The sequence below is a fragment of the Pistacia vera genome, unplaced genomic scaffold, assembly GCF_008641045.1.
Source record: "Pistacia vera cultivar Batoury unplaced genomic scaffold, PisVer_v2 Contig40, whole genome shotgun sequence".
NCBI classification, from domain to species: domain Eukaryota; kingdom Viridiplantae; phylum Streptophyta; class Magnoliopsida; order Sapindales; family Anacardiaceae; genus Pistacia; species Pistacia vera.
Genome location: NW_022196224.1, coordinates 1,768,125 through 1,788,541, shown reverse-complemented (window position 1 = coordinate 1,788,541; position 20,417 = coordinate 1,768,125). Strand labels below are relative to the sequence as shown.

The 20,417-nt window shown below is 35.5% G+C and overlaps 2 protein-coding genes across 5 annotated transcripts; one reads left to right on the top strand and one right to left on the bottom strand.

The window, feature by feature from the left end:
* The first annotated feature begins 8,816 nt into the window (after window positions 1-8,816).
* LOC116141631 (PHD finger protein ALFIN-LIKE 4-like) lies at window positions 8,817-15,381 on the top strand. 4 transcript variants are annotated; one of them, XM_031427114.1, is made up of 5 exons: window positions 11,158-11,637; window positions 11,744-11,776; window positions 13,168-13,396; window positions 14,346-14,421; window positions 14,766-15,381. In XM_031427114.1, the coding sequence occupies exons 1-5, from the start codon at window positions 11,292-11,294 to the stop codon at window positions 15,036-15,038; spliced, it is 957 nt and encodes a 318-aa protein (XP_031282974.1). In that variant the 5' UTR covers window positions 11,158-11,291; the 3' UTR covers window positions 15,039-15,381. The 4 variants fall into 4 exon arrangements, 2 of the variants coding, with proteins under 2 accessions (XP_031282974.1, XP_031282973.1); XM_031427113.1 differs by having other exon boundaries at window positions 11,224-11,637; window positions 14,346-14,481; window positions 14,766-15,369; XR_004129825.1 differs by lacking the exons at window positions 14,346-14,421; window positions 14,766-15,381 and adding an exon at window positions 8,817-10,689 and having other exon boundaries at window positions 10,775-11,637; window positions 13,168-13,274.
* A 604-nt stretch (window positions 15,382-15,985) lies between these two features.
* On the bottom strand, window positions 15,986-18,071 carry LOC116141727 (solute carrier family 25 member 44-like). The gene has a single exon (XM_031427213.1). It carries the CDS (start codon window positions 17,324-17,326, stop codon window positions 16,286-16,288), a length of 1,041 nt encoding a protein of 346 aa, XP_031283073.1. The 5' UTR covers window positions 17,327-18,071; the 3' UTR covers window positions 15,986-16,285.
* Window positions 18,072-20,417: the final 2,346 nt, after the last annotated feature.

Genomic DNA, 20,417 nt, shown 5'->3' with positions numbered 1-20,417 from the left:
TGCTGATGCTAAAGGTGTGCCCTGCTTTTTTTTCGGCGTATATAGGAGATTTATTTATTTGTTGTACATAATGTTGTCATTGAATGTAATTGACATATTTCAGATTAATACAAAAGCCATTCAGTATTTCTTTCCCTCTTTTGAGTTTGAGTTTATTTAGTATTTTTGTTACATGGACTTGATGTGTTGATGATATTAGGTTGTCAAATTCAGGAGAAAATATGGAATTAATATGTTTTGATGATATTTGTAATATACTGTATAGCTAGTAATTCTTTGGGAAATATATGATAAAATCCACTAAATAACTTTTATAGACATATATACATAACGTAAAATCTGAAAATTTTAATTTTAATTCATATAAACATATACACAAAATAACTGATAGTACAAAGTAGTCTTGGATAGTGCCGCCAAACTCCTATGCTTCTTGACATCCCACCGATCGTAAATCTTCAAGTACCTGCAAAACAGTAGAATAACGGAGTGAGCAACCATACTGCACGACTGTTCTTCCTCTGTTACTCATGTTTTGAGTTTCCTTTTCTCACTTTAATCTTTGCTAATATTTTCATTCTTTTCTGATATTCTGATTTGCTACTTATCAACGTGCAAAGACAATGAATAAAACTATACATCGTCGAGCACATAAGAAATACTTAATCATGTAAGTAGCATAATACATATATAAATTAATACACTTTCCTGAAAAAAGAACTTTCTTTTCTTTTCTGCTTTCTATGTCTTATGCTGTATTTCTTTTTTTTTCTTCTATGTTTCTCTTTCATTTCTTTCTTCTATTCTGGTTTGCCGATTGGACTAGGTTGATGCATGGATTTGGAACCCTAGCCATGTGAGTGGGTATAGTCCTCATCTATATGCACTGTTGACAGACTGTACAAATATTATATCTCTCTACTGTGGCCGCTCACTCGTGGCTGCATGCATGTAGGTATGCTCTGTTGGGTATAGTCCTCATCCACATACACTACCGACGGACTATACAAATACTATATCTCTCTACTATGGTCACTCGCTCATGGTGGCGTGTATGTGGGCATTACTGTCACTCACGGGTTCACCATCGCAAAAACCTTATAACATAGCATGCTGTAGAAAGAGAATAGAAAGAGATACTATACACATTTCAACATGAATTTCCAAGCTATGGAAATTCTACACTTGCATTCTTTAATAAATGAAAAAATTTACATACTTGCATGTTAGCTTTAAAGAAAATTACTAGCCATTTTCTTTTCTTTCTTTCTGATTCTTTGCTAACATATTCTTTCATATTCTCATTTACTAAATCAAGGCTATATATAAATCATATGCACAATATATGCATGATCAAGACCATTCTTTAATATGCTTTCCAAGTTCACATATACAAACTTGCAAATTCATTACGGCGTAATGGTATGTAATAACATATTCTACCATTCTCTACTATTTCAAGTGCCATATCAAAGTAACACTTTAATATGCAATTCTTCTCTAACACTTTTATGTGCTATTCAAGAAGTAGTAAAGGTTCAAGTAACTAGAACCAAGCACCAAGGGCAATTTCTCTCATGGAACTAACATGACCAAGTGATATATTAAATTTTGGCATAATAATATGCACTCTTGAATACTAACATTGATACTTGGTTAAGCCCAAACATAATATTCCTACTTCAATCCTTGCCTTTCTCTAACCCTTTCTTTATTAGGGTTTAGCCAACTCATGTATGAATTTTCCCTTTGGATTTTCATCAAACACTTCATATGCACATACAACTACTAAGTTGGCTACACTTTCACATCTCTCTAATTCCACCAAAATGTGAGCCAAAAACTCACTAATTATAGCATTAAACCTGTCCATTTTCAACAATTCTCAACACTTCAAAAATTTCAACACTAATTCTTTCATATCTTTACCAAATCATCACATAACCATACACTACTTCTCATGGCTGGAAATTACACATCATTCAACATCAAAAACAGCCAAAAATTCTCACGTACAATCACATAAAAACATGCAAGAATCATACTACACAAGTCTTGCTCAAATCAAGGCTAAAATTGGGGTTTACTTACCTTGAATGTGTGATACCACCTCTTTTTGCTTAAAGTCTCTTCCTCTTGGATCTAAACCATATAAAAACCATAAGAATTTAAAACTTTAAAGTTTAATCACACTCCTTTTGCTAGAATCTTACCTTAGGATGCTTTAGGATTGAAAATCTCCAAAAATCCAAGCCAAATCCTATGGTTTCCCTTTGAAATTTAGTGAAAAAAATTGAGAGAAAATGGGGTGAAGGTGGCATGTACAAGGGCTGAAGATATGGCTAGGGTTTCTTCAATGAAACCTTTTATCTAATAATATATGCATGTATTCCCATTTTGGCCTTGCACTTTCTATGAAATTCCATCTATGCCCTTTAGTCAATTACTAAAATACCCTCATGTTTATTATCTTCTTCACATTATTTTGCTTCCTGTCACTTCCCACTTTTTCATCTAATAAGGAGCAAAAAGACCATTTACCCCTCATAAAGTTTTAAAGAATTTTTTTCACATTTGTCTAAGGTAACTTCAAAGAAATCCAACTAAGGATGTGGGTGTTACAATATTAGGTTGTCAAAATTCAGGAGAACAATTGGAAAAAATAGGTATTGCCCATGATCGCTTAAGCGATATATAAACGACTAGATATATCGCTTAAGCGACAAAGGGTTTTCAACAGAGAATCGCTTAAGCGAGAGAATAAATTGCTTAAGCGATCGTGCAATTGGGCAGATCTTGATTCTGTCTCAGACTTAATTGCTTAAGCGACCAAGGATAAAAGCGAAGAATCGTTTAAGCGAGACCATAAATTGCTTAAACGACCTTGCACCTGGGCAGATCTTGATTCTGCCTTGGATATGATCGCTTAAGCGACCAATGGTAAAAGTGAAGAATCGCTTAAACGATCGTGCACCTGGGCAGATCTTGATTCTACCTCAGACATGATCGCTTAATCGCTTAAGCGACGAATGGTAAAAGAGAAGAATTGCTTAAGCGATTGTGCACCTAGGCAGATCTTGATTTTGCCTCAGACTTGATCTCTTAAGCGATCTAGGATCGCTTAAGTGACCAAAGGTAAAACCGATGAATCGCTTAAGCGATCGTGCAACTGGGCAGATATTGATTCTGCCTCGGACTTAATCGCTTAAGCGATCCATAATCGCATAAACGATCAAGGGTAAAAGCGAAGAACCGTTTAAGCGATAGCGTAAATCGCTTAAGCGATCGTGCATCTGGGCAAATCTTCATTCTACCTCGGACTAAATCGCTTAAGCGATTTGTAATCGCTTAAGCAACCAAGGGCAAAAGTGAAGCACTGCTTAAGTGATCTTAAGATTTGCTTGTACTTACGTGATCGATTAAGCGACAGTACCAGATCGCTTAAGCGACTAAGGTTAAATACAGAGGATCGCTTAAGCGAGAAATGAAATCTCTTAAGCGATCCAGTGTATTCAGATTATTTTTATTGCCTTTCACAAGATCGCTTAAGCGATAAAAGCTTATCAACATTGGATCGTTTAAGCGATGACAGGATCGCTTAAGCGATTCCTTTTATGGTTTTTTTTTTTTTTTTTTTTTTTTTTTTTTTTTTTTTTTGTATTAGGTTGTCCCATATTGATTTGATTATTTATATCACTTGATCAATTTTTTTTTTTAAATCCAATTAGTTCTTTTACGTCTATATTAAATATATATGGTGTACGATTAGTTTAATGGATAATTTGTCTTGTGTCAATTGATTTGTTTATTTATATCACTTAATTGATTTGTTTATAAATTAAATTAGTTCTTTTACGTCTATATTAAACATACATGATGTAGAATGTTTACATCTATATTAAACATATATGGTGTACGATTAGTTCAGTGGACCATGATTTGTCTTGTGTCAATTGATTTGATTATTTATATCATTTAATCAATTTTTTTATAAATTAAATTAGTTCTTTTACGTCTATATTAAACATACATGGTGTAGAATGTTTATGTCTATATTAAACATATATGGTGCACGATTAGGTCAGTGGACCAGGATCTGTCTTGTGTTAATTGATTTGATTATTTATATCACTTAATTGATTTTCTTTAAATTAAATTATATTAAATTAATTAAGTCTATATTAATCATATATGGTTCAGTGGACCAGGATCTGTCTTGTGTTAATTGATTTGATTATTTATATCACTTAATTGATTTTCTTTAAATTAAATTATATTAAATTAAATTAGTTCTTTTATATCTATATTAAACATATATGGTGTAGAATGTTTACGTCTATATTAAACATATATGGTGTACGATTTCTTCAGTGGACCATGACCATAATTATATTTTAATTAAATTAGATCTTTTACATCCATGTTAAACATGGTCCATAAACTTGGAAAAGAAATATTGAAGTAAATTACCTTTATCGCTTAAGCGATCCCGTCTATTTAGCCTTGGTCATTTAAGCAATATATTCTTTCGCTTAAGAGAACTTGTGTGTTTAGTCTTAGTTGCTTAAACGATTTTGTCAAAGGCAGAATAAAGTTCATCCGAGTACAGTGGATCACTTAACTGATCCCAAGTCTCTATTAAGCGATCCAGTATGTTCAGAGTCAGTCACTTAATCGATCACATTAAGTCACTTAAGCGATCACTTACAAGCGAGGATCAGGATCACTTAAGCGATGTTTCACTTTTACCCTTGGTTGCTTAAGTGATCTTGTACAAGGTAGAATCAAGTTCATCCGAGTATAGTGGATCGCTTAAGCGATCTAGTGTGTTCGCTTAAGCGATCACGTAAAGTCTCATAAGCGATCACTTACAAGCTAAGATCAGGATCACTTAAGCGATGCTTCACTTTTACCCTTGGTCGCTTAAGCAATCTTGTACAAAGCAGAATCAATATATGCCTAAATGCATGATTGCTTAAGTGATTTACATTCTCGTTTAAGCGATTTATGCTTTTACCCTTGGTCGTTTAAGCGATACGATACATAATCGCTTAAACGATCAAGTCCGAGGTAGAATTAAGACTGCCCAGATGCACGATCGCTTAAGTGATTCTTCGCTTTTATCCTTGGTCGCTTACGTGATTATGGATTGCTTAAGCGATCAAGTCCAAGCCAGAATCAAGATTTGCCAGTTGGACAATTGCTTAAAGTGATTTACTATCTCGCTTAACTGATTCTTTGCTTTTACACTTGGTCGCTTAAGCGATTAAGTCCAAGAAAATCAGTATCTGCCCAGATGCATGATCGCTTAAGCGATTTATGTTATCGTTTAAGCGATAAGAAATTGCTTAAGTGATCAAGTCCATGACAGTATAAACTTCTATCCAGATGCACGATCGCTTAAGCAGTTTATTTTCTCACTTAAGCGATCCTTTATAAAAAACCCTTTGTCGCTTAAACAATCATGGGCAATACGTTTTTTTTCCAGCTTTTCTCCTAAATTTTGACAAACTAAAATCACCAACACATATGAATTCCATACTTTCTCCTGAATTTGACAACCTAATTGCATCAACACATCAAGGCCATGTAACAAGAATACTAAATATAAAGGATGATTTATTCAAGGTAATAATAAAATTTAAAACATAAAAAATTGAAAACAACAACTCCTCAACAGTTGGCTTGGCAACTCTCTTGATTTCATCCTTTATTGAACCTAATTTTCTAGATCTACATGTGATTGATTCTAGAAACTGCTTCTTTATGGCCAGGTTGCTTGCAAATTGAGCACTTATTCATCCTCTGGGGAACCTCAAAGGCTGATGGAATACGCTTAACTGTTTTTCTCTCATTTTCTGTCTTCTTGAATGGCGAATGGATGATAATGTCAACTAACTCTGGCGGCATTACCTACTGCTCTTCTGGAGGAACTGGATATATCGTTTCTGAATAAGCCAACATGTAGTGATTTTCCATATAGAGAGGGGAACAAAGTTCCATGAAAATTCTTGAACCAAAATCCGGCTTCCATTGGTGTTTTAATGCTGCTAGTGCATGAGGACAAGGTAAACGTTGAATGTCAAACACTTTACAGCTGCAAGTTTTACTAACAAGGTTAACTAGGGCATCCGGACTATAGCCGTGCACAGTGAACTCTTGAGCATTAAGAGGATAGACAAACAGTGTATTTGACAGTTCCATACGTTCTCGCAATAATTTTTTGGCTAACGGAACAAGGGTTGTAGTAAAATTATCTGACTTCGTACGACGCTCATGGAACCACCATGACAATGTCCTCTGGATTGCATCAAAAAGGGCAACTATTGGAAACTCTATTTTTATTAATAACTTCAAATTTATAGACTCGGCTATGTTCGTAGTCATGACATCAAACATTCTTCTAGGAAAGTAAGCTCTACTCCATCGCTCGAAACCAACATCATGCTCAAGATACTTAGCAATTCTATCATCCTTGATTCGGATTTGCTGGAAGTGCTCCTCGAACTCATCAACTCGATAAGCTTTTGCTGCCATGTAGTATGTTTGAAGGAGGCCAGCACACTTAAACTTTTGCTTTATGTTCTCACCAAGGTGCCTCATACAGAATCCGTGATGTGCTTGAGGGTAAATAGTGGCAATCCCCTTCTTTATAGAGTTGTGCCTATCGGATATTATGCACAACTCGTCACTGTCAAGCACTATCGTACGTAATTGCTAAAAAAACCAAGTCCACGACTTGTCATTCTCAGAGTCAACCACATACCATGCAACAGGAAATGTGTGATTCTCTCTGTCCTGTGTTGTGGCCACCAACAATGTACCTCCATATTTTCCAATAAAAAAGAAACCATCAATAGCCAATACCTTTCTCATGTTTACAAAACCCCTTATAGCAGAACTGTAAGCAACAAAAAAATATTTAAACATTATATTCTTGTCCCACTTCAAAGTCGTCTTGCTACCTTGGTTTGTCAACTCAAGCATATAACGGTATGCTTCTAATACTGCGTACTTGTGCTCTGGCGTGCCCCTCACAAAATCTTGTGCATGTTGTCTCCCTTTCCAACATTTCCAGAACAGCACATCCCAACTCTGTGCGCACAAGTCTCTAAATGTCTTTACAAGATGGACCTTTCCTTTCAACGAACTGACTTTTGACAAATTGTCTAATAACATAAGCGGAGGCTTGTCGATGCTCACCTGAAATATGTCCCAAACCACATGTGTGCTCACAGGTATATGTGCTAAGAATAAATTTTTCGGACTCTGCCAACCTTCTACAATAAACTGCCACTTGCACTTTCGATCACAACATGCAATCGACACAACCGATGAATTAGACTTTTTGGTGATGAACTCAAAATTACCTCTCACGGCAACAAGTTTTAGCTTCCTCACCACTTCCTCTTTATTGTCAAATAAATACCCTATGCATAACTCCGATCTATCCGTAAAAACATGAGCTGATTCACTACTACCCGCAATTGCCCCTTCTGAACTGCATAAAAGACCATAGTGTTCTCTTCCTCACAAACTACACCTTCTGCATAATCTGTATTTAAAGGAATCTCTACATTTGCGGGAACATATACGGGGTCCTCCTCCTCAACATTTTCATTCTGCCGCACATGACCAACCTCTTTTATAGTGTCCTCCTCACCACCCAAATCACCGCCTACTCTTGATTTTTCAACTAACAAATCAATGCCCTCGTAGTTTAAATTAAAACCAGCCAAATCTCCACCAACTTCCTCGTTATCCTCTCATTTGAACCAACTTCCAACGGTTTATATACAAAAGAAACCCTTAAAATCGGCCTTGAACCATTATCGCCCACATCAATCATTTATAACTTCACACCTTCATCCGACTTTAATATAGCAGGAGGTACTTTATAATGTTCAGGAACTCTACTTAAAACATACTTCACAACTATATCACTACGTGAGCAACTCAAATCACCTCTTCTAATTATTTCATCAATCAACTCATCAAAACTAACCTCTATGCTCACAGCAATTGGTATTTCTTTGCTCTTTCCAATCCACTTCCAACTTTCTTCCTCCACCCATTCACCAAAATATTCAACACCCAAAACAACTTGTCCCATGTCTAATAATAGCCAAGCACCTATAATGCAAGGAAAAAAAATATTATTAACTGATGTATTAAGGGCTGAAAGATTTTAAAAAGCATCTGCAGAATCACTTGAGCGATATGGTGTATCGCTTAAGCGATCTGGTATATCGTTTACTAGATCGCTTAAGTGATCCGGTATAAATAAGCCTAATCGCTTAAGCGATCTTATGCCATTTACTTGATCACTTAAGCGATCTGCTGCTATACACCAAACTTATAACAGATCGCTTAAGCGATCTTCTGTCATATACCTGGTCGGTTAAGCGATCTACGAACTGCTGCATTATACCAGATATACCATATCGCTTAAGCAATCCATCATATCCAGAACACATTTTCAGTCATCTCCACCTACAATCGGTGCCGCCAAATTACAAACCATAAAACTTCACTTGGTTCAATAAAATTAAATACATATTTATTATTTTCAAATTGACGCAAATAAACAAAGCTTTTCTTAAGGAACCACATCTCTCAAAGCAATTTTGTGACACTTGCGAATCAGAAATATTTCAAAATGAGAAATTTTTGGAGAATTACAACTAAGTGAGCCTGTTGTTTATTATTAATGTGACTATTTTAATGAGAAAATTGTATTATGTTATTATTAATTTCTTCCTGCCTATTTATAAAAGACCCAAATGATTAATGAAATAGAAACATTTTCAGTTGGCAAAAGCTCCAGCGAACCATCTAAACTAGCTATGCCGTCTGGATCCCCAACCCTAAACAACGCATTTTACACCCCAGACAGAAGACCGCTGGTCGCCGCCATAACTTCCCTTCTCCAACACCTAAACCCACAAAACCATAACTTCAAAAATTTCACTTCAAACTCTCTTAACCAATTCTCCCATCACCTAGACAGTAAGCTAGTCATCAAAGTCATCCAAAACCAAACCAACCCATTTCATGCTCTTTTCTTCTTCAACTGGGCGGCAGATCCTAACCCTAACCCCAACAATTATACCCATTCTCACTTATGCTATAAAGCCATCATTGACACTTTGCTCTCTCACTCCCTCTTGTCCACAGCCACTTCACTCCTTCAACAATCTAGTAAGCTCTCTGATTTCTTCATTGGTAAAATCATCAAAGCTTATGGTGATTGCGGCAATTTTAAAGCTGCAATCTTTTGGTTTAACCAAGCTAAAAGCATTGAAAATGGGAAGTGTTTGTTTTCATACAATTCAATATTGGGGGTTTTGGTTAGAGGAAATCGGATGAAATTAGCTGAGGCTTTTTTTGATCAAATGTTTAAGGATAATATGGTGCAACCTGATGTTTCAACTTATACAACGATGATTAGGGGATATTGTAAAATGGGTATGATAGAAAATGCTAGAAAGGTGTTTGATGAAATGATGGTTGAGCCTAATTTAGTTACTTATAATACTATGATGAATGGGTTCTGTAAAAAAGGTGATATGAAGAGTGCAGGATCGATTTTGAATCGGATGATGACGAGTGAAGATTGCTTGCCTGACACGGTTACTTATACTACTTTGATTGATGGGTATTGTAAGAGTGGTGAGTTAGAAGAGGCAATGAAGTTTATGGATGAGATGGTGAGAAGGGGTTGCCAGCCAAATGTGTTGACATATAATGCGTTGATTTATGGTCTGAGTTTGAGAGGATATGTCACTCAGGCGAAGATTATGGTTACAAAGATGAGATTAGATGGATTGAAGGATAATATTTCCACTCACAACAGTATATTAAAGGGGCTTTGCATTGTGGGGAAGTTAGAGCAGGCTGGTATATATCTTAAGCACATGACTAAGTCTAATATGAAGCCGGATGTGATATCATATCGGGTTGTTATTAATGGCTATTGCAAAATGGGGAAATCGGATGAAGCCATATCGCTCTTGAAGGAAATGCAAGCAGGAGGCATCAAGCCGAATGTTTCAAGTTTCAATGATGTGTTTAGGATTCTTGTGGGAAATGAGGAGCTTGATAGAGCTATTTTACTTCTAAATAAGATGCCTAAAATGGGTTGCCCGCCTAATTTCATCTCATATAGCACAATAATATGTGGTCTTTGTATGGCTAAAGGTCGGATGCAAGAAGTTGAAGGGCTTCTTGATGCCATGTTTAGAAGTGGTCACAACATTGATGCCACCATGTATAGTTGCTTGCTAAAAGGATATTGTGAGGATGGTAACTTGGAAGCGGCAATGCGAATTGCATATGAAATGGTCAGCAAGAAATTTGTAATCAATCTGGAGAGCATTTCAATTCTTTTCAAGGAGTTGTGTGCAAAGATGAAATTTACTGAAGCTGAAACACTTTTTGAAATGTGCGTCAGATGTCCTGTAGATGATAAGGATAATTACAGAAGGATCTTAGATGAGCAAATATGTATTATGCAAGGGATTCGTAATGAATATGGACAGAATTCTTGACGATTACAAAAAATATAAATCTTATTAACAATTGTGTAACAATTTTTTTGTTTTCATTAACAGCAGTGTGGAATCTGATATTGCTTTTAAGTTTTGTGTCCATTAACCTGGGAGTTGGAGTAGAACTCATGGCTGCAAGGTATGTAGTCAGTGTTGCAAATACAAGTTTTTGTCCTGTAAATAAACTTGTACAGTTCCATTCATCTTTTGATGATCAATGGCAGTGCTTTGACCATGTTGATTCCGATATCACAAGCATTTCCAACATTAGCTAATTTCATGACAAACAAATTTCTCAGAATGGAGCTTTGTTCTTTATGTCATGTCAATGCAGGTGCTATGATGTTACCAAATGATAGAAGCCTGATACGCAGTAAGCTTTTGCTTTGCCAGCATAGAAGAGATTTGCTTAATTTCAACATCTAGAGCGTGTTTGAAATTTTATTCTCTAAGTAGAGGCTCGAAAACACGTGTCCTCTTATCACAATATCTCTTCATATATATGGTTCGTTTTCACACGAACTGTGGCCCACATGATCGAGGACGTGGGAAGATCTGGATGGCAAAGTCCCCCAGGTCGCATCATACATGCTGTGCAACCCACTACTTCTTGGCTCACATCATCGCTCCTCAAATTCATCTTTTCTACTTCAATTAAGATACAAATTTCTAATTATTAATCTTGTTTAACCCAACGTTAATTAAACTGTGTTATGAAATTAACACTTTATTTTTATTTTTATGAATTTGGATAGTAATTGGGCCGAAACCGAATCCCATAGAATCACGGATTCTTGCCATATTTATAAAATCCCGTTAATTAATTCACTTTCGTTCCGATTCAAATCCACACACCACCCTCTCTCTCTCTCTCTCTCTCTCTCTCTCTCTCTCTCACACAGTAAAAAAATATTCACATCTTTCCCTCCTTTACTCTCGCACTCTCTTTTGTACAGAAGGAGAAGACTAAACTTTGGAGTTGATTGGGCGATGGACGCAGCCGCTGCTTACAATCCACGTACGGTGGAAGAAGTCTTTCGAGATTTCAAAGGCCGACGAGCTGGCATGATTAAAGCCCTTACTTCTGGTAATTTTTTTTTTTTTTTTTTTTTTTGTCTTTTTTTTTTATTTCATGCTCCGCTCTCTGGCTCTTTCTCTCTCTGTCTTTTTATGGAGATTTGTTTTTGTTGTAGATGTTGAAGAGTTCTACCAGCAGTGTGACCCTGGTAAGCGTTTTTCTCTTCTAAAACCATTTTTTTCCCTTAATATGTGTTTGTTTTTTATTTGTTTTAGGTAGATAGAGGAAACAAATCTTTGATTTAATTTAATTTAATTTTTCGTTGCCTATTGTTAAGGCGCAGTGTTCTCTGCAACCAAACAGATTAACCGGGAGAATTGTTTTGTGTGTGTAATGCATGCATGTCGTTTGGATTCATGTCGTTTTGGTATATACTAAGGGAAGTGTTATATTCGTGTTGGCTAATATTTTTGGTTAACTGGAATTTTACTTCTTTCACGTATTAACACGAATTTAATTAGTATTCTCACTTGGGTTTTGAAATTCTTATTAGTTATATGCTTTAATTTGTTATTTAATTTGATTTTATGGAATTACCTGCAGAGAAATTATGGTGGGATCTTTATGCCAAACGTAATTTTACCTATTAAACAAAACTGAATTCATTCAACGCTTGATGTTTCTAGAAGATTGACTTATGTTCTTTCTGATGCACATATTTTATTTTGCTAGCGAATATTGGAACTTTGCGAAGCTTATCTAATGAAGAGGCACTAAGCAAGAGATCTTGTACTGTGGATGAATAGAGTGAAGAAGTTAATACTTAATATGTTTCAGATTTCCTATAAAAATGGAAGTAGAGAAATAAATGTGAGCGGAGTTGTTTATTTGTTATTAGTCAACTAGGAATTGGTCGGTTCCATTAGACAGTTGGTAATTTAATCAAAGGTTCGTTTATGATAGTTTGTATATTGTACTAAAATCATTTAAAATATTTAGGAGTTTTAGAAATACAGGTTTCATAGTTTGGTGCATGGTCAAAGATGAAAAATGAGAGTCGGGAGGGAATAAGTGTGAATATCACTTTTCAGAGGTGGACATTACAGAAAGGGTCTGCCAGTTTTTCATTCTGTGTAGATGAATTTTGATCATGGGTAGATTGCCTGCATTTTACTGATTGTTCCATCTGACCAACTCTTCTAAGGATCTGCGTTGCGTCTATGTTGCAACCGTCTGAACAGCTTTGGTGGTTCTTTTGAAGTGATTGGCTTGATAACTTTGAAATTAGATGACCCTTGTGAGTTCTAGTTTGGAAGTTCAAATGTGGTTTCTTTCCTTGTTATGACTTCCTTCATAATCGTCGAATTCTAATGCATTATAATTGCTGATACATCTTTGTCTTTTTCTTTGGGGTTTCCCTTATCTTATTTGTCTTTCAAGAAAGAAACAGTTACTGCCAAACTTTTCTGTTTAATTCATCATAGTTTATAAACTTGTATATTACCCTGAACTACTTTCGTAGTCTTTGTATACCATCCAAATATCATGTTTTCTCATAAATTTGATTCTTTTTTTTTTTTTTTTTTTTTTTAATCACAGAGAAGGAAAATCTTTGCCTGTATGGATTTCCCAGTGAGCAGTGGGAGGTGAATTTACCTGCTGAAGAGGTGCCTCCAGAGCTTCCAGAGCCTGCACTGGGTATAAACTTTGCCAGAGATGGGATGCAAGAAAAGGATTGGTTGTCCTTGGTTGCTGTCCACAGTGATGCTTGGCTACTTTCTGTGGCCTTCTACTTTGGTGCTAGGTTTGGGTTTGATAAAGCTGATAGGTAAGCATTTCTCTATGGAAAATTATGAATATGTTATTTGGCTTTGTAAAAGTGTGAATGAGTTTGAATTTTGATGGTAGTTTGGTGTTGGTTGCACCTCTTTCAGGGTGCTTATATCACTTTCTATTCTCTTTCCCCTAAACTCACAAAAAGTGCCTACCATTGATAACTATACTTATTTTCTTATGTGATTTATTGATTTCTGTTAAAACTATTATGTCCTAGTTTTCAATGTTTTAGAACTCCCAATTGACAAATTACTTAATTTATACTTCAGAAAATTTATTTTTGGTTTTATGCTCTTGTCTCTTTTTGTGGCATGTTTATGCTGATTGGTGAATTAAATGCTAGATTTGAAATATGTTTTAGTTCTTGAGCAGTAGAAGATATACTTTTGGCTAAGGAAACCTTGAATAGCCAAATTTGACCAATAAACAACATTTGGACCTTAAAACTTTTTTTGAAAGGTTGGACTAAAATTGGACAAGTCTTATTAATGGGACTAGAATAATTTGGTTTGGATTACTGGTCTTGTCCAGAGACTTTTTTCCTGTTTTATGGAACAATTTGTCTCAAGATTTTATCATTATACAATTTCTTGGGATAAGACTATTCAAAGCTTTAAACTGATTAGCCTATATTTTAAATTTTCTAACTATTAATATTAGAATGAATTGTAGCTTTCATGTTGACTCCCTAGTAGATAGTCAGTAGCATATTTTTTATTTTATTTTTCATTTATTTAAATCTGTAGTGTCTGGAATAAGGGTATTAGAAGTTAGTCTTAAATTGTTTTCTTTGAAGTTTTCTGATAATGGCTGTAACCTGTAAATACTAAATATCACTTTTCTGGCAACATTTCGTGTGTGTGTGAACTTGTTAATAGGTGGTTTGTATTATTGACCTTTATTATTTCCTTAATGTTATTTTGTTGACATATTTGGTGCAGGAAACGGCTTTTTAATATGATAAATGATCTTCCAACAATATTTGAGATTGTGACAGGGACAGCCAAGAAACAACAGGTAAAGGAAAAATCTTCAGTCTCAAATCACAGCAGCAACAAATCTAAATCAAACCCGAAGGTATAGAAGGACTTCCGTTGGCCTAGTGTATCAGTACCATAGTTGTTTATTGTACTTATTTGTATGTTACCGATTTTGATGTTGGCATGGGTTGATTAAAGCTAACTGATTGGTCTATAGTACGTATTAAAAATTATTTTATAGGATATTATGGGTGCGTTTTGGCTTTAAGGTGGGAAAGTAAGCCTATTAGTTGGAGGAAATGGTTCTCCACGTTTGTGTCTTTTGTTCTTCAGAAAGAATACTTTTGAAACTTAATTATCTTTTTGTATTGCCATATGCAGAGAGGCTCAGAATCTCAGCCCAAGTATACAAAGGTGATGCAAGCCAAGGATGAGGATGAGGAAGGTCTAGAAGAGGAAGATGATGAGGAGCATGGGGATACACTCTGTGGGGCTTGTGGAGAGAACTATGCAGCTGATGAATTCTGGATTTGCTGTGACGCCTGTGAGAAATGGTTCCATGGAAAGTGTGTTAAGATGACCCCGGCAAGGGCTGAGCATATTAAACATTACAAATGTCCATCTTGTAGCAGCAACAAGAGAGCACGGCCTTGATGATTTGCTGGGCCACTGGCTGTGTGTATTCTGGAATTACGGGGCTTCTAACTGCTAGTAGGTTTGTAAGTTAGGTTTGTTCTTAGTCAGGCATTTCTAGGGTCTCCATCTGGGATATTGTGTAGAGTGGAAATTTTCTGTTTATTAGATCAAAAATTAGAGTACTTCTGGTCAAGAGGGGAATTATCTTGCCCTTCCCCAGCCATTGGAGGAAAACTTGTTTATTATGTCAGAATTTTCTTATGTTTATATGCAATTTATGCCCATTCTGGAAATTTGTTTTAGTTTTCCAATCTATTTACATATAAATCAAGGCACTTTAACATTTGTTTTGAACTTGCGGTAATTTGAGGTCAAGTTTGAATGTTAAAAATTGGGTGTCAGTGGACAGTCCATGTTGGAGAGCAACGACTGTCAAATGTCCATGTGCTTTATTTTTCCCTATGTGCTCGTTTGGTTTTCTTTTGATCGTCCTGTAGTGAAAAGCAGACCAAATGAATGCCTGATATGATTGTAACAGGACTTACAAATTCCAACAGTGTGTTTTCAAAGATTTAAATATAATGCTACTTCACTCTTTGTAGTTTAATGGTATTCTAAGAACAAGTAACGATTCCACTCGAATTCTTCTGCATGTAAAACATAGTGGGCAAACAAGTTGTTTGACTTTGATTCTTTAAAGATTTGGGTTATTGGAATTTGGAACCTTCCAACTTAAAAGTGGCTCAAAGTTAAAAAAGTTCTTCTCTGCTTGGCTTTGGAGAAGAGAGAAGGGGCGGAGCGGATTTGCCCTTTCTACGATCTGACTTTACCATCTTTCATTGTATAAACTTAATTATATTGCAAAGAGACAAGAACCCAAGTTTGTCTCCCTTTAAGCCATAGTGAGATATTATGCAATAATAACAAATTACCAAGTGAAAATTGATAACAGTGACTCACAGCCCTCGATGCAGAACAAGTCACACACATAAAATTAAAACTTGTTAACCGTTAACATCATACTTGTACAGTATGGACATAGATGAGCGTTGAAAAGTACATTATTACAGATAGGGAAATAGTGGCATCCGGCTACTACTGTACAAGTTTACATTGATTTCCAGTGATCTCCAACATGATCAAGAAAACAACAAAGGGGAAACAAAACAGGGAATTTACAATAATCACCCAGAAACAAAAACTACAGGGCTCATAGATGGGCAAATTTATGTTTCTTGTGGCTACTCTTGTTATGATGTCTAGTGCTATTGGCTCTTAGCAGAAAGTCGTTTCAAAAACTCGTATGTAGTGATCATGGTGGTTGCAGACATAGACATTGAAGCCCATCTAGGCCCCAATCCCCTGTAACAAGCTGCCAATCCTCCTTCCTTCACCAAATTTCGAACTGTCTGCAGGATAGTCAGTGGCCTTCTTTGCCCATTTTCTTCTCCATCCAAAACCTGTAATCTTGTCTTGATTGTATCAAGTGGCATAGTAATTATAGCTGATACACCACTAGCCATGGCCGCACTTAAACCCTGCACTGCCACTGCTGCCTTTGAACTAGGCCTGTAACAACACCCATTACTCGAAGAACTTTCATCCTTTTTACTCATATAGCAACCGAAACCACTCCATATGAGCCTATGTGACACAGAGTAAGACGCCCACCAAACTGCATTAGATGGTGCATATGTCAGTATTGATATCCCAAATCCCCTATATAATCCTCTTGGACCATCCGCAACCAAGATTTTCCTAAATGCATCAAGACCATTACTATATCTACAAGAACTTATATTAGGGACTATGTTCTTGCTACTGTTATTGTTGCATCCTTGAACCATTAATCTTTGACTCACAACATCAATTGGGGTCCAAACCAGCTGTGCAGCCATAGCTGAACTCAACCCGGCTGCAGCATTAGCTATAGCAGTGGCTGTAGTATCTGAAAATCCTAATCTAACAGTTGCAGTCCCAACATTACTCTTGGTAACCTCAAGTGCCGTCATGTAAAGTGCACGAGCTGGAATTGTTCCCATCAAAGAGGTACCAAATCCTCTGTAGAAACCTCTAAAACCTTCATAACGCATAATGGTATATGACATTTTGAAGCACGAAACTGGAGTATGTGATACCTGCTGACGGGTTTTTAACACAACGACCGGATAAAGAGCAGCAGAAACACCAGAAAACAAAGCCGCACCCAAAAAGAAGAATTTAGATTTATCAAGCATATGCCAATCTATATCCGCTGGTATATGAATCTCTGATGCCGAATCATCCTCGGCAGTGCCCAAACTCATTTTCGCCACTTTTGACACCAATCACCAAACTTCACTCTCTATTGATCCTCAAAACAAACCCAAACTTTAACCTTCTCCTTGCCCCAACTCAAACTCCTAATATAGGTTTACAAAGCCAACTAAATCAACTAAACCCACCCAACAGTGCCTTAATCTAATTAACTGTAACTCGCTATACAATTCCAAGTACTAATCAGTATGAAAGCAAGAAATTAACCAACAACTAACCATAGGCAGCAGAACCTTGAAAAATATTATAAAAATATAGAAGAAAAATAAAGATTGAAGATTTGATGTACGAGTATGATAAAAAGTGGTAAATAAACAAATTCAGATAAGGGTATTGTTGGATTTTAACCTTTTCCTCTTGCGCAACCAGATTTGAGAGCGAACGTGCGTCAACATAAATGGGTGGAACATTAATTAATTAAACAGAAAAACTCAAGAGTCAATAGATATGGTACATGTTGATAAGTTGATGAAGTGAGAGTGAGATCTGAAGTGAAGAAGGAGATTAGAGTTGTGGATATCACAGAAGGCAAAGTGGATTGATTGTATTTATTAATTTAAGAAGAGAGAAGGAGAAGAGAGGGGGACTTTAACGGAAAGAGAGGACAACAGTATGGATATGAGCGAGGGTTTTGTGGATCGAGGTAAAAGGACACGTGTCAGTTATCACTTCGAGAACTTTTCGAGATATTCGCCCTGGTATGAGGTTGAGTTTCTGACCAGACACAGCCTCTGCCCTCTGTTTTGTGGGTTATAAATTAACTGTGGGTGCCCGCCGGGGTGATCAACATCTTGCGCCAGTGGCTTCGTGTTTTTGGGCCATTTCTTTTTTAGTAATACTATATTTACACCCTCTATTATATCATTTTCATTATACCATAATATGGTATATCTTATATTTATATAAATTTTTAATTATTTTTAATTTTTAATATTATAATAAAATAATTATTAGTAAAATGGTGATTGTGTAATGAAAATGATGTTATGGATGGTGTAAATGTAGCATTACTCGTTCTTTTTACTCACATAATAGCATTTGGTTTTCATTCATGGGGCCACCTTGCAACTTGCATTACAAATGTAATTAGAATAACATTCTATGCTATTTAGCATTTTTGGAAAGTATGATAGGATTATGGGAAGTTTTTTTATATTTTTTAATAGTACTTACTAAAAATATTTAGATGATTTTTAACCTTCTAAGTTTGTTAATTTAATTAAACATCCTCAATAATACAAGTTTATAGATTGACAAAAACATCCCCACCCACCCACTTATGGCTGACAGTCAGCCATTACCGTCAGAAGGTGACCGAAATCTACCAAAATAGCACATGACTGGATGGATCTGACCGATCGTGCACTGATTTGACTTTTTTTGACCAAATAGGCCACATATTTGGCCGTCGTTATCTTGGCTGTCAACGACGGCCAAGTTATGGCTGTCGTCAATGGCCAGATGTGGCCAAATCTGGCCTTAAATTTAGCATTTTCCAGCTAGATTCATGATAGATCTGGTCGAAAAAGGCCAAATCAGTGCACGACTAGCCAAATCCAGCCTGTCGTGCACCATTCCGATAGATTCCGACCACCTATCGGCGATAATGGTTGGCTGCCGACAATATGTGGGTGGGTGGGGGTGTTTTTGTCAATTTATAAACTTTTATTTTTGAGGGTGTTTAGTTAAATTAACAAATCTAGAGGGTTAAAAATAATCTAAATATTTTGAATTGAACTGAATAGGATTAGATTTTGAGAATTTTAAACCAAATGCATTTTTTGGTTTTTAGGATAGGATGATGAATAGGATAAGATAGTAAAAGTGTGTCAAACGGACCCTTAGATTTTATCTTTGCAAGATTAGTATTATGATTTTTATTATATATAGGACAATGCTATTTGGATCAGTTGATCCTGATCAAAAACTTTTTTGGGAAGGTGAATTTACAAATTTGCCCTTTAGTAAAATAAATTTATTTTCGGCTTCTAAACCTTGCCTTTTAGAGGGAAAACAATTTCCTCAATTAACATTATGGAATGATAAGAGAGAAGTAATGATTACATCAATATTTTCAAGAATAGAAGTTGGAAAGATGAAATTAATTTATTGTAATAATTAAAATTCTTTAAAAAAAAAAAACAAAACAAAACATGTAAACTCTTTCCTCTTCTACATCTTGCTCTTCATCTTCACCACATTTAAAAAAAAAAAAAAAAAAAAAAAAAAAAAAAAAAAAAAAGGAGGTAAGCTTCAGTGGCAGCTCATTACAATAAAAGGTGGAAAAAATGAGATGAATGAAGCTACAAGTTTTGGAGATACGAGTATATGAATAGATGGGTGCAATGAACTATGAACATTGAAAGAAATAGAGTTAATAATTTTACAGGTGTTGGTACGATATAAATAAGGTATAGACAATGTAAAGATAGTCTAAGCAATATGATGATTAGCTTGGTAGAAATGCATAGATGTGGACGATGACCGAGATTGTGCATGCTTTTTTCCTTGTGTCAGAACCATTTTCAATTGTAATCCCTTATGAGGAGCACCGAAAGTGAAATGCATTGATTTTCAACACAGTTTCATACAAAGGCACACTGTTTTATCTCATTTTCACCAACAAATGAATATGCTAGTTCTTATTATGATGAAATAGTTGTTAGATAAAAAAATGTTTTCTGTAATTGATCTAAATGTTGTGTGGATAAAATAGATAGAGCTAGATAAAAAAAATGTCTTATGTATATTGATTTGATTGTTGTGTAGATAAAAAAGAGAAAGTTGGATAAAAAATGTTTTATGTATATTGATCTGAATGTTGTGTAGATAAACAAGAGAGAGTTGTATAAAAAATGTTTTTCGCATATCAATGTTTTATGTATGTTGATCTGAATGTATTCTGTAGATTGATCTAAATATTGATAAAATAGAGAGAACATGATAAAAAAATGTTTATGTATATTGATTAGAATGTTTTATGTATATTGATAAAATAGAGATAGCTGGATAAAAAATGTTAGTTCATACTGTGATAAAATAGAGATAGCTGGATAAAAAATGATAGTTCATATTGTGATA